At 37.8% G+C, this 12448-nt stretch overlaps 1 protein-coding gene across 3 annotated transcripts in view; it reads right to left on the bottom strand.

The window, feature by feature from the left end:
* neto1l (neuropilin (NRP) and tolloid (TLL)-like 1, like) overlaps positions 1-12448 on the bottom strand; it is a 68578-nt gene that overhangs the window by 18561 nt on the left and 37569 nt on the right. For all 3 annotated transcript variants that reach the window (XM_064333138.1, XM_064333137.1, XM_064333136.1), the window contains exons 5-6: positions 2664-2705; positions 2425-2552 (exon numbers count right to left, since the gene is read on the bottom strand). In XM_064333138.1, the coding sequence (XP_064189208.1) occupies positions 2425-2552; positions 2664-2705 (170 nt within the window). The remainder of the gene's footprint in view (positions 1-2424; positions 2553-2663; positions 2706-12448) is intronic.

Below are 12448 nucleotides of genomic sequence, written 5' to 3'. Positions count from 1 at the left end.
TTTTAGCCAGATTCAAACCAGGCATATGATACAAAGGGCTAAAGTTAAAGTTACGTGCCTAAAGTTCCAGTCTAATAAAAAGCTAAAAATCCAGCAGAGAAGAAACGGTCCTCTAGCTGAAATTTATGTGACCTGGATGGAGGTGGGAATTTTTTTTTTAACTCTACAGCTTTTGCTGTTAATAAAACATTATTACAACATTATTCTTATTGAAATTTAAAGAGTAAATATTTGAATTTGTTAAGAAATGGCATAATTTCTGATTTATCCAGCATTATAGAAATACAATTAACTTACAGTTCCCCCCCATCTTTAATATTAGCTATATTATATTTCTAAAATGATTTTAATGCAATAATTAACAGGAAGTCAAAGTATGTCTATAGAGCATATGCTATTGTTAATAGCACTTCCCAGAAGAAATGTTTGCATTTAGCCAACTTTACTTTTGTGAAAATTTAACTTGCTTTAGTTTGAATTAACTGCCATTTGCTTAAAGGCTTTATCTATCAATATTGGTTGATTGTGAAGCACAAATATTTTTGAGTCTATTCATTTGTTTCCAGAGAGTCTGGCTGTAATATTGTCCAATTTTAGAAGAGATCACAAGCTATAATTACAAATGACATATTATCTAATAACAAATAATTTTGTCTGTGGCAGAACGGATAGCTTGAAGATAAAAAAGCAGATGAGGAATGGTGATCTGTGGGTGTTCATGAGGTGTTGTGACTCATGGCCTCCCAGCCTGTAGTCATTGACAAATTATGTTTGGCTGTAACATCTTGCCAGGCTGGAAACTGCTGGCTGTAAATATCCTGGACAGTGAATGACAGTGTGCTGATTTAGTCCTGACTAGCAAATACTGATGGCACAATGGTATTGTTTTTTATATTAATAATCCATTTTGGATACAGCTTTTATTTTTATTTTTTTTTAAACCTGGATTTTCATTAGATTCTACATGCTAAAGCATAAATAAACCAATCAGGTTAAAAGAACGAACTAGGCTAAACCATCTCTCTGACCACACACAAGAATATACAATGTAAAAAATGGTGATATTTATTGCGAGGGTCATTTCCCTAGGTTAATGTAATACATCCACTGCTATCGCTTCTCATACTTTGAATAAATATTGATGCAACAGCGACAACACTTCAATGGCCGCAAGCATTTGGTTGACTGGTTAGCTTGCTACTTTATCTGATGAGGGTAAATTAGGATTTGAATGAATTTAATTTAAAGCAGTGGGTGGGAACAGCATGTCAGCCTGCTCTCAGGGCCATTTACAGTAAGTGGTCTATTTACTATAACAAGTCGCTGCTCTTCACCTGTTCTGAATCAGTCCAGGGTCTTGTTTAGGCTACTTCCAATGACACACCACACATCATTCCCCATCTACAGTAAGTCCTTGTAATGTTAATACAGAACAGGATCATTTATGAAACTATATTCTGAATTCGAGACATATTTACATCTACAAAATATGTTTTTTGATGAGACTTGCTCTTAAATGATTCACATCACTTCTCGGAGCCAACATAAACAGATATAAAACATCTTAGTCAACAATCTTAACAGACTGTTGACTGAAAGTCGAAGCCAACGCAAAACACAACAGTGAATGCTGAGAAATCTTATGAATGGTGATTCATTTTTTTACAAAGAAATCTTTTACACGCAAAGTCCTTAAAATGACATTATGTAAGTAAGATCCTAGTTATTCTACTGATATGGCTGAATCTACATTTGTTTTCCATTGCAATTATTACCCTTCACCTTAAATTCAAGACATATCACCTGGTGGATTATTAGCCTTATCCCTGTGTGCTAGACAGTCTCATCAAGGAAAGAAAATGTTTGGATTTAACAATGCTGACACAAAACATATATAGCAGATAGCAGAGAAACAAACCAAAACACACAATAGCAGCTAGGATATGCCTAAACCAAGCTGCATGGTACAGCTATTTCACCAGCTGTAAACCTTTCACTCAGGAACACCATTCTATATAAATAACCCTCTGACCTCAACTGCATTCCTCTGCACTCTGTCTGACCTCTTCTAAGAAAAAGCCTCCCCTTAATATTTCACTCTTGGCACAATTTCAATATAATCCCCCAGCTCCTGCTTTCTGCTTCCCTTTATGATAGCCCTGAGCCGTCACACTTTCCACTTAGCAAATATAGGGACTGCACCACATCTATTAAGCTCCTAGCAATTTTTAATAGTATTTTGAATAATAACAAAACACATAACTTGTGAGAAGCACCTAATTGACTTGATACATTATTGCACTTTTATGAAAAAAAAAAAAAACATGCGCGCACACACACACACACACATACACACAGACACACACACACACACACACACACACACACAAATATTTCAGTAGACCACGACTGCAGGGCGCTGACCTTGGACCGTGGAGGGGCTCGGATGTACCACTTGCAGTCCACTGCTTCCGTTTGTAAGGCTTTGCCATCTTTGGTGATTTGCTGAGATTCGACAAACCCTTCAGGTCCTCCCATTTCAAATTCACAAACTGAGTCACCGGAAGAACATAAAACAATAGATTAGAGAACACTTGGGAAATGCATCAGCTCTAAGGTACGTTTATTTGGATGGCACTTAGTAGAGAATAAATTATACCTACCGGGCAGAGGTTTTGGGACTCCAAGGTCTTTAAAGTCAGGATCTGAAAAGAGAGCCCATTTATTTTTAATGAAGAAGCATGTATTTACATAATGGCAGCCCTGGACTCTTTGGCTAAAACACATTGCTCAAATTGAAAAAAAGAAGACTGCAACAGCGGTGTGTCAATGTCAAATGCATGACGATTACAAATTATCCATCTTTGCTAATCATTGTTAAACACTGCTAATGAGTTCAGTCAGGTTTGCATTTCAATTTCAGTCTGAAAACATAAAGAGAATATCAGGACATTATTGAGCCTACAAGAATCGTACAGTCCTTTAAAGGAGTACCATGGTGATTTTCACACTTTCTCGGTTTTATGTGCTATTTGCACAAGAGGCATTGAAGAAACACAGTAAGCAAAGTATTAAATATGTCCGTTCTGTATTTTTGGAGAAATATGCGTTTTAAATTCATCGTCCTATTTTCAACCGGTTGAGAAAGTTGTCATTTTTCTACGTCACGAATACAGTAACCACTCCCATTTCCACGCCCCGTAAAGAAATCTGACAGGACACACCGTCCTGCTGTTCAGACAATGCAAATATTTGACTAACGTTAGGTTCACTTAAATTAGAGTGCCTTTAGATTATTTCTAGTTATATTCATTTAGCTAGCTAGCTAACGTTAGCTAGCTAGGAGGTTTGCTTTCATAAGGCAATGTTATCGATAACGTTAGCTTGCTAGTTTGCTTTTATGAGGACGTTACAGTTGTGCTTTTATCTTAACTTGGCTAGCTAGATAGCAAAAATTATAATTGGATATAAGTCAACGTCCTTACCTTAGCTATCTATCGATACTTGATATACTACTAAGCTAGCTAGCTTGTGAAAATTCAGTCTCCCAAAGAGAGCGTATCATGGGGGAAGCTATAGTAACGGGGCACGGTCTGTCAATCATAGCTAACTGACAGTTCTCATTACCACGCCCAGACGGTTCGGGTGAATTTTTATAGTGGGAAATTTAGGCTTTGAAAAATACGTTTTAAAGTACATTGAAATGACTGAAGAATAAAAAAATTATGCACATTTGTTTTGTTGTTGCCTGAAGACAACTGGGAAGTGTCACGTTCAACCACCATGGTACTCCTTTAAAAATAACCGAATGTTCCGTCTCATCATGCTAACACAACACTTAGCAGAAAAATTCCAATCCTTGCTGCTGTTTGTGTAAGAACACAATGGGATGATGCCGTTGTCCTTTCTCAAAAGATACAAATGACACCATTTGTGAATGGATTTTTCTCTCTCTACAACAGTCATTGCAGATAGCAGAAAGAACAAGAAAACAATGGCAAGCTGGCTGAAACAATTGATTTGGATTGACAGTTTACAACTCAATTCTACCATCTGTTCTCACCAACTTTAAATGAAAATGGCTTGCCCGTCTCCCAGCTGAACTTCTTAGCATACATTTTACAACACAGCTGCCATAAGGTCCTCAGTTAATCTGAGTGTATATTAAATGGAGGATCTACAGATGGTGCTGCAATTTTGTCACTGATTAAGTTACTGTACACTGTTTTTTTTTTCTTCTTCTTTGGTTTACATAATTTTCAGGGATGTATTGTTGTACACCTTGTTGCTGAATCCAGGTGCTTGGAGAATAGAATAGAACTCCAGCACACTAGATCATCTCTGTTTTGTGATGGCTCAGGTGATTCAGGTTATTTTTTCTGTGACACATAGCATGGCAGTTAATCATCTGAAATTATAATAAATTATTCTGTCTACGTTCATGAATGCATTTACATAGCATAGTTTATATACAGATAGCATTATGTGCATTGTACTTTATAACAAATATGACACGTAATAACAGATAGAGTTGTCCAATATTACATTTCATCCATTTAGACACTGTTATCTAGACTAACTTATCATGATATTATGATGCATGACAGATACAGTGCCTGCTCTGGTATTGTTAGCACTCTTGGTAAAGATGAGCAAAAACGACTGTGGAAAAATGTCATTGCTGTTTACAAACTTGATCTTGCACTCAAAATATGAGCATAATCTAACCCTTCGTTGAGATAAAATTGTTCTTTAAGGTTTTTTTTTTTTTCAAAAACCTGCGTGTCACAGTTCTTAACAACCCTAGAAATTATTATGGACAAAATAAGTAGGCTATATTGCCCTTTATATTTCAGCTTTTAAAAGTTTATCTGAGATTCCAAACTCTTCGGTGGTCATTGACTTCTTGCTTCACTGGGATATAAATACCATCTGAGGTTGCACACATGCCACACTCCCTTAGGCATTTATCAACTTGGGGAAGGTCAGAGAACACTGAAAATCTCCATCTCCACTATTACTTTTAAATAACTGGAGCTGTGATGAACCTGCTTGGAAGGGGATGTACTGTAAGTGTATTATCCCTAGACACGGAGTGATGGATTGAGAGCCAGAAAAACTCTCCAAGGAACACAATTGGACAATTATAGAAGTTGGTTGCATCTTGGGGTTGCCATTTCTCCAAAATTACAATTAGGCTAAATTCCCCCTCTATGCCAACAAGCCATTTGGAACTCTTCCCCAAAATATCCCCTTCTGTCATCAAACCACAAACAGAAGTACCTGCCATTTATTAAATATAATTGGAAATTGAATTGGAACCAGATTTGTGGGTCAGAAAAGCCAAAAAAGAGTTGTAGCCATGAACATCAGAGATACATTTGGTGTAAAAAGAGGGACAGTCAAGAATAAAAAAAAATCTAATCCTCACTGCGAAGTATGCTGGTGGATAAGCAATGCTGTGGGGCTGTGCTGCCATGTACAAGGAGATTTTAGAATACAATACAGCCGCCTCTGCCAGGAGACTAAAACTGTCATGGCTGGATCCTCCAACAGAAGAGTAATCCAAAGCATTCCTCAAAATCCACAAAAATGGATAACCGACCACAGAATCAAGTTTTCGCAATGGCCATCCCGGTCCCCTGACAATATATCCAAATGAAAACCTGTGGGGTGAAGGGTGTAACATACCGATAACTGGGGAAAGTAGAAGCAGGAGCATGCTTTCTGCTCTGCAGGTATGTCTTTTTAAATGGATTTACTTGAGAATCTAAAATTACAACCTGCCACAAGGAACCTGGATGCCAGTACTTTCTGCTCAGAATGCATTTTCCACAGAATTTGTTTGGTATACCACCACTCCGGTGGAGGGCTACGATTAACATTCTACCCATTAGGTAACGTGTGACATTGCCCCCATGTCTATTTTCAGGAAGCAAACAGCAGAATGTTGACTTTTTTTCTGCTAATCAGCCAAATACACTCTATATATTAGCAATTTGTACAGCGTGTTCTCTCAAAAACCCTTCACCCCCAACATGAATTAATGAATATAAGTACGTTACTTTTGAAATAATCTTTTCAATATTTTATTTTAAAGATCAAATCTCTGGGATGGTGCTCGACAGTACAGGGTACTATTTAGGGACATTGTGGGGAGCATATGAAATGGTACATGATTAAGAACCACAATACAAAAGTACAATGTAGACAACATTTGTGTTGGAAGAAATACCGGTTTGTTATCATTCCATCTCCTTGCATGTTTAAAATATGAAGAAAAACATGTTCATGGAAGAAACATCATTAAAAATAATCTTTTAAACAGCTGATGAAAACACTCCAGAAAGAATATGTTTAAGCACTGGTTGACAAAGGAGCAGTAACATTACCAACCGGACCGAATCGCAACTCTGATTTCAATGCTTAATTTCGGTGCTGTCTGTACTAATTTTATACACTCTGTTGACTCGTCAGCAAGCTAGCTAACGTTAAACTCAGTCAAAATGTGGAAAGTGATACAGTTTAAAGCTTGAACAATGGGACGAGCCTTTGCAATAAAAAGAAATCAGCAAAATGTGAATGATAACCATATCTAGTCATGAAACAATATTATGTGGGGTTTGTAGGTGAAATGATAGAAAACGAATTTCAGAAATATAGCCCAAATGAAGATAAAGATACTACAGCTATAAAAGCAATAGTTTTTTTGGCAATTATTAGTTAGCAAGCAAGCTGGCTTCCACACAAACTAAAGATGGTGACCATGAAGTTAAAAAAAGTATTAGGTAAATGTCCAATGGGGAGTATTTTAGATTGTGGTACTGGGGCATTTGTGTTTATGTGATTTGCAGGCAAAAGAAGACAGAAGGAAACAATGCAAAAAAGTTTTGGGCTCTATTGTGTGGACCTGTGAAGTTGTTTGTGAATTTTGTCAGTTTACATGAGGTCAGAAGGTACAGAAGTTAATGTTCTTAAGGGCTGAGTGTCTGCAGTCATTGTGGTCATTCCTGCATATAACGCTGACTGACAAACTCTCGGTGCTGTATAGGTATGGCCAAGCTGTAACTTAGCGAGATGACATATCTGCTGCCCACAATATACACCCAACAGCTTTCTAGCCTTTCTAAAAAATAAAATAAAAAACAGGAAGATTAAATTCTAGTACACCTCAGTCCACTTTAAAGGGGACAGATATTGATTTCTGAAACACATCTCCCCTTGCATCTGCCTCAGCTGCTGCCTGAGGTTACAGTGGGCACAATGATTGTTTTTCCAATATGTTACTTGCTAAGGATGTGTTGTAGAACAACAACGATGGACATATTTCAAAACCACCTTTACTGTGATCTCATTTCATTGGATCAAGCTGCAAAGGTATATTCAGTATGATTATAGGCATGGTAGTTTAGATGGTTCAAATGACTGAAACTTTGGAAGGAAATATATAAATAAACTTTCTGGCAATGCTAACTGACTTTGCCTTTTGTCAGGGTTAAAAGTTTACTGTATAACTTAGACAACCTTTCCTGCCTCAAGACTTCCAAGATTCACACTATAAAGCTACACAGGAGATTTAGACCAGGACATTACCCGGGAAGAAGGACTTATGCAGCAATTATACCACCATCACTCCCATTGCAGATGGGCAGCCAGCATCCACTTAAAAATGTCACATAAGGACACAGTTTGAAATAGTACAAATATAACACAACACAACCAGACCATAACAATAAATATTCCTGATCCAGAGCGACATTAATTTATTACTGTGGCAATGACAAAGTGTGAGACCGAAGGGTGCTAATGCACCATAAGAAGAGCATTAAAATTTGCAATAAAAATATCATACTTTGAATCAGGGGCATAAAAGCAATTTCTGGGAATTCATGGTATTTTGGACTGGGAAGGGAATATAACAGGAAACCCAAGTGAGACATTGCTGTTGAGCACAGTAGTCAGCCAGAATTGCTACGGTAAATATCAAGCTGTAAATGGAAAATATGTAGAACGTGATTTATGTGATGCAGATAACCTGGTGTGAAGATGTCTGCTGAGCAAACACATAAACGAGCATAATTTTATACTGCTCGTGTCACAGGGGCAGCCGGGCCTGAAAAGAGAGGTGGCTGTTTCTGCTGATGTGTCTCTTCATGTTCGCTTCAACAAGGCCCCCTTCCGAGACCGTGATAAATCAGCTCTGCAAAGAGGCCAGAGGTGTGCCCTTCATGCCAGGGAAAAGAATCCTAGTACCAACCCAGAAGGTTTATCATCAAAGCCATCTGTCCATTAATGAGAACCCTATTGACATTTCATGAAGTGAGAAAAAAGAAAAGGTGACCATAATAGAAACACAAGGTTCGAGGCGTGGGACTGCCCCAGATTGCTGGCCAGACGTTTCTGTGAGAAACCTGCCCCTTCTTTTGGTATTTCTACGTTTTGGAGTGACAAGCGGCTGATTTCCAGATGGTGGACGCTAAAAACTATGGAGCGTGACATTGGGTGCTTACCAAAGCCCTGTCTGAACACCTCTAGCACATCAATTCAACAGCTTTGCCAAATTCTCTGCTCTGTTGGAGGTGAGTGAAATGGTGAAGGGGAAGGACATTGTCAGTATCAACAAAGGAGCCTTTCCTATCACCTACCCTGGTTTGTTTTCATCTTTTATGTTTATTCGATCAGAAGTTTTAATCATGCTTGGAATCTTTAAGGTAAATTGCTGCGGAAAACTTTCTTTAGTTCAAGGCTATTTTCAGTTTTTCTCCGCAAATTGATTCTATGGAACGTTTGAGCATTCCAGAATGAGAAAATCAAAGTGTCAGGCAGTTAATGAAACAATGACCTTCAGGTCAAGCAAGGTTGTTACAGAGCTGATTTATTATTTGTGTTCGGCATAACTTAACCTGGCTTGTTAAAAAGGCCACATACTCCCAGAGAGATGCATTACAAAGCCACTTACACTGCAAAATTATGAGAGAAATATAAACAAACACTGGATTAGTACATAAATCATATATTCATAAATCATATTAATAATTTGGTAAGCAGACATCTTTAACACTGAGGGAATTACACTTTCCCTGTTCTTACAGATGAATATTTACTGAAGCAATTCAGCCACTCCACAATTCAACCATCCGGTAGGAAAAAACAATACCCCACATATGGGGTTCAAACCTGAAAGTCCAACTTGCCTACCACTATAACAATAACATAGAACTGTCTATGAAACTACAACAAATAAAACTCAATGAACAGGCTCAATGTAATGAGCACTACAGCAACTGAAGCATTACATGATATAGCCTAATGCATTTGGTTTATTGGGATGGCAGATATACCATCTGCCAAGTTATGGGTTTAAGGCCTTGCAACAAACAATCTCAGGTCTTCCCACAGAAATGGTTACATTGACTAGATATGCTCACTCCTTGCAATCATTAAACATTTGGTCTTTTTTGTTATACACCCTAATTTTCTGAAAGAAAAAAAATCAAATTAAATTATGTTTACTAGCAAATGTTAAATTGGCTAATGTTAGCCAACTCAGGTTCAGAGAAGCTAACACAGTTTACTTGCACAGATAAAGGATTCATCTTATACCCTTTATTTTATATTTAAAAAAAAAAAAAAAACACCCACCTGAAGGGACGTTTATAACAGATCAGCAGTTAGCTAATGTCATAGAAGCTTGTTTGACCAAGCAGCTACACGGCTATACAGGGAAATGTTCAGTCACTGAACTCTTTTTGGGACACCCACAGTAAAGCAGGACCCAGTATGACACTGGGTCAGACAGACCTTAATACAGCCAGATCAATGGGGGTCTGGCTGTATTAAGTTCATGTTCATCATGTTCAATGGGGGACTGAGACACATACATGCAGGTTGAGTCCAGGTTGATAAACAATACATTAGAATGATCATCTGGACTATGAATCAACATGATAATTGAGAATTTGAGCATGCATGGTAAGCTAACATGAGCTGCCTGCAGCAGTTCTGATGGGTTACACCAGTGATCGATTGGTGATGTATCAGAATCTGCTGCTTGCCCTACTGTCGCTACTACACCATACACCTTTTTATCGTTTCTATCGTGAGAAAGATGAAAGAAAGGCAATAGATGACCACTTGCCACCAAGACATACATACACTCCTGAACTGCCATGAAGCACTCCTACATTTCAGTTTTTTGGCATCCTTTTTGCTGGCTAATTTCCATAAAAGAACATACTGTTCTCTGAATGCATTGGGAATTTATGAAAGTAGAGCATCTTGGTACTTTTATGCAACATTAAGTTATACCTCATCACAGCAAAACCTACCCTTCCAAAAAAACACAAATACTGTCTTCTGTAAGGAGGTACACTTAATTTGATTATGTTTATACATTCCTGTTCAGTGAATATTTAAGATTAAGTAAACATGAATGAATACACTTCAGTAATCATGCTGATTAGGTTATATAACAGAACAAATCTGATTGCAAGAACAAATGTGTTACTTATACCCTGCATGTATTGTACATAATTAATTAACTTTTTTTTTGCTGAGGGGGCGGGGGTCTCAGTTTAGACACAGTAATCATCATCATTACCGTAAAGGTCAGTACAAATGAGTTTTCAATGAGCCTCTGTACTACTAAACAGCTCAGGGTTGCTTGAAAAGAAGCTTCCCCTGCTCTAGCATTAAATAATGTGAATGAATGTGAGAATAAAATTTGAGAAAATGTCACTGAAATAGGGTTTTTGTGAACATGCCACTTTTAAACACAAAGCGAAACACTCCCATGGAGAATTATGGGACGGCAAGGACAGAGTGAGCACCGGTGTTCTGCAAAGGATTGTAAGTGGCCGACTATTGTGAATCCCTCATTCTGAACGAAAATGAAGCCTAATGACATTCAGAAATTGAGAAGTTAGTGAAATTTCAGGCTTTCCTTAAGTAATGCTAGATCCTAATAGAAAACACAAATAAGAATTCCAATCCAAGTAATTGGTATGCATCAATGCTCTCTCAGTAATCTGTGTCTTCACTGAACCATAGCCATTCAGTACTTTCATCTTTTTTGCAGTGACATCACGCAACAAACAGGTTATTGAAACTGCATGAAAGTAGAATCACATCCTGCATTACATTTGTGACCCTAACTATCATCCCCTGCATCTTGCATAGATAGTATCTAGAAAAATGAAGCAGTATTATTGCAGTGTTTCCTGCCTCTATCTCTACCATGGAAGGTTATATGACCAGAATGGTCAAACCTTCCACCCTGGATTTACGCAAGCCTTGTGTTCTGTCTCAATTTGTAAACACTGGTTTACGGTGTAATCTTTGAAGCTTATGGTATTTACCCATAACAAAAATTATTTCTTCTGCTAGAGAAATTCTGCTGCCTCAGTATTACAAGGATGGCACGCTAAAATACAAATCGTTCACACAGACACACAAGTGCAAGCATTATACAGAGATGCGAAAATATTCAAGCATGCAATTCTAGAAATCCATATGTCTCTGCAAAGCATAATAACGATAGCAAAGATCAGCTGTATTTTTGGACAAAGAGTAATGCAAGAAAGAAAAGATAATCTACTTCTATTGCTATTAACAATTGTACGGTACCAACATATAGGCCTAGCTTGTTTTAAATCCTTTCTCTTACAGCAGTTCATTATTGCAGATTTAAGAGGAATTTCATATTCCTGTGTGCTCCCCTTAAAGCACGCACACACACACAGACAGACGGAGAGAGAGAGAGAGAATGCTAACAAGGGTAAATGAGAATCACTACATTAAAGCATTCATGATCTTTATGCTGCATACATAAATGGTGGTAAAGGTCTAATTTAGTCAGGCTTTTGTAAGAAACCCCTTCAGATACACCGAACAGTGGAAGTAACTGAGTGGGAAAGAAATGTGCGTAGTCTAACCCAGTACTACTGGAGCGTGATTAATTTATGTTATCTCCATTATCTAACTCCAAAATAATGTTTTAATCTTTCCTATGTGTTAACTGTTATGCATAGAAAGCAGAGACTGCTTTCCACCAGTACTGTGGCTCCATACAAATCATTATCTATCTTGGTAGACACGGATGTGCCTCTGGCTTGTGGAGCCTGCTTAGATATAATTTTGTATCTTGCTATGACACTAGTGAATTGGCGAGTGACTACGGGGTTCAGATACCCTGAGTCCTATGTGTATGTTAGGACCTTAAAACTGCTAGGTATGCAGTGGTCAGAGTCAACAAAGAATGCCAGGTTAAAGTGAATGCAATTTATTGCACAGTATGCTAATAATAGGGACATACAATGGTGAAAAAAGTGTGCGTAGTGAGATGGCTTCACGCATACGACGACCATGTTGACGAGACTCCCCGAACCATTGGATTTTCCCCTTATATGCCAAAAGATCAAAGCAAAACCCAATTCATCAAATGAGCACA

The sequence above is a fragment of the Anguilla rostrata genome, chromosome 4 (assembly GCF_018555375.3).
Source record: "Anguilla rostrata isolate EN2019 chromosome 4, ASM1855537v3, whole genome shotgun sequence".
In the NCBI taxonomy this organism is placed as follows: Eukaryota; Metazoa; Chordata; class Actinopteri; order Anguilliformes; family Anguillidae; genus Anguilla; species Anguilla rostrata.
This window is presented reverse-complemented; position numbering and strand designations above follow the sequence as displayed.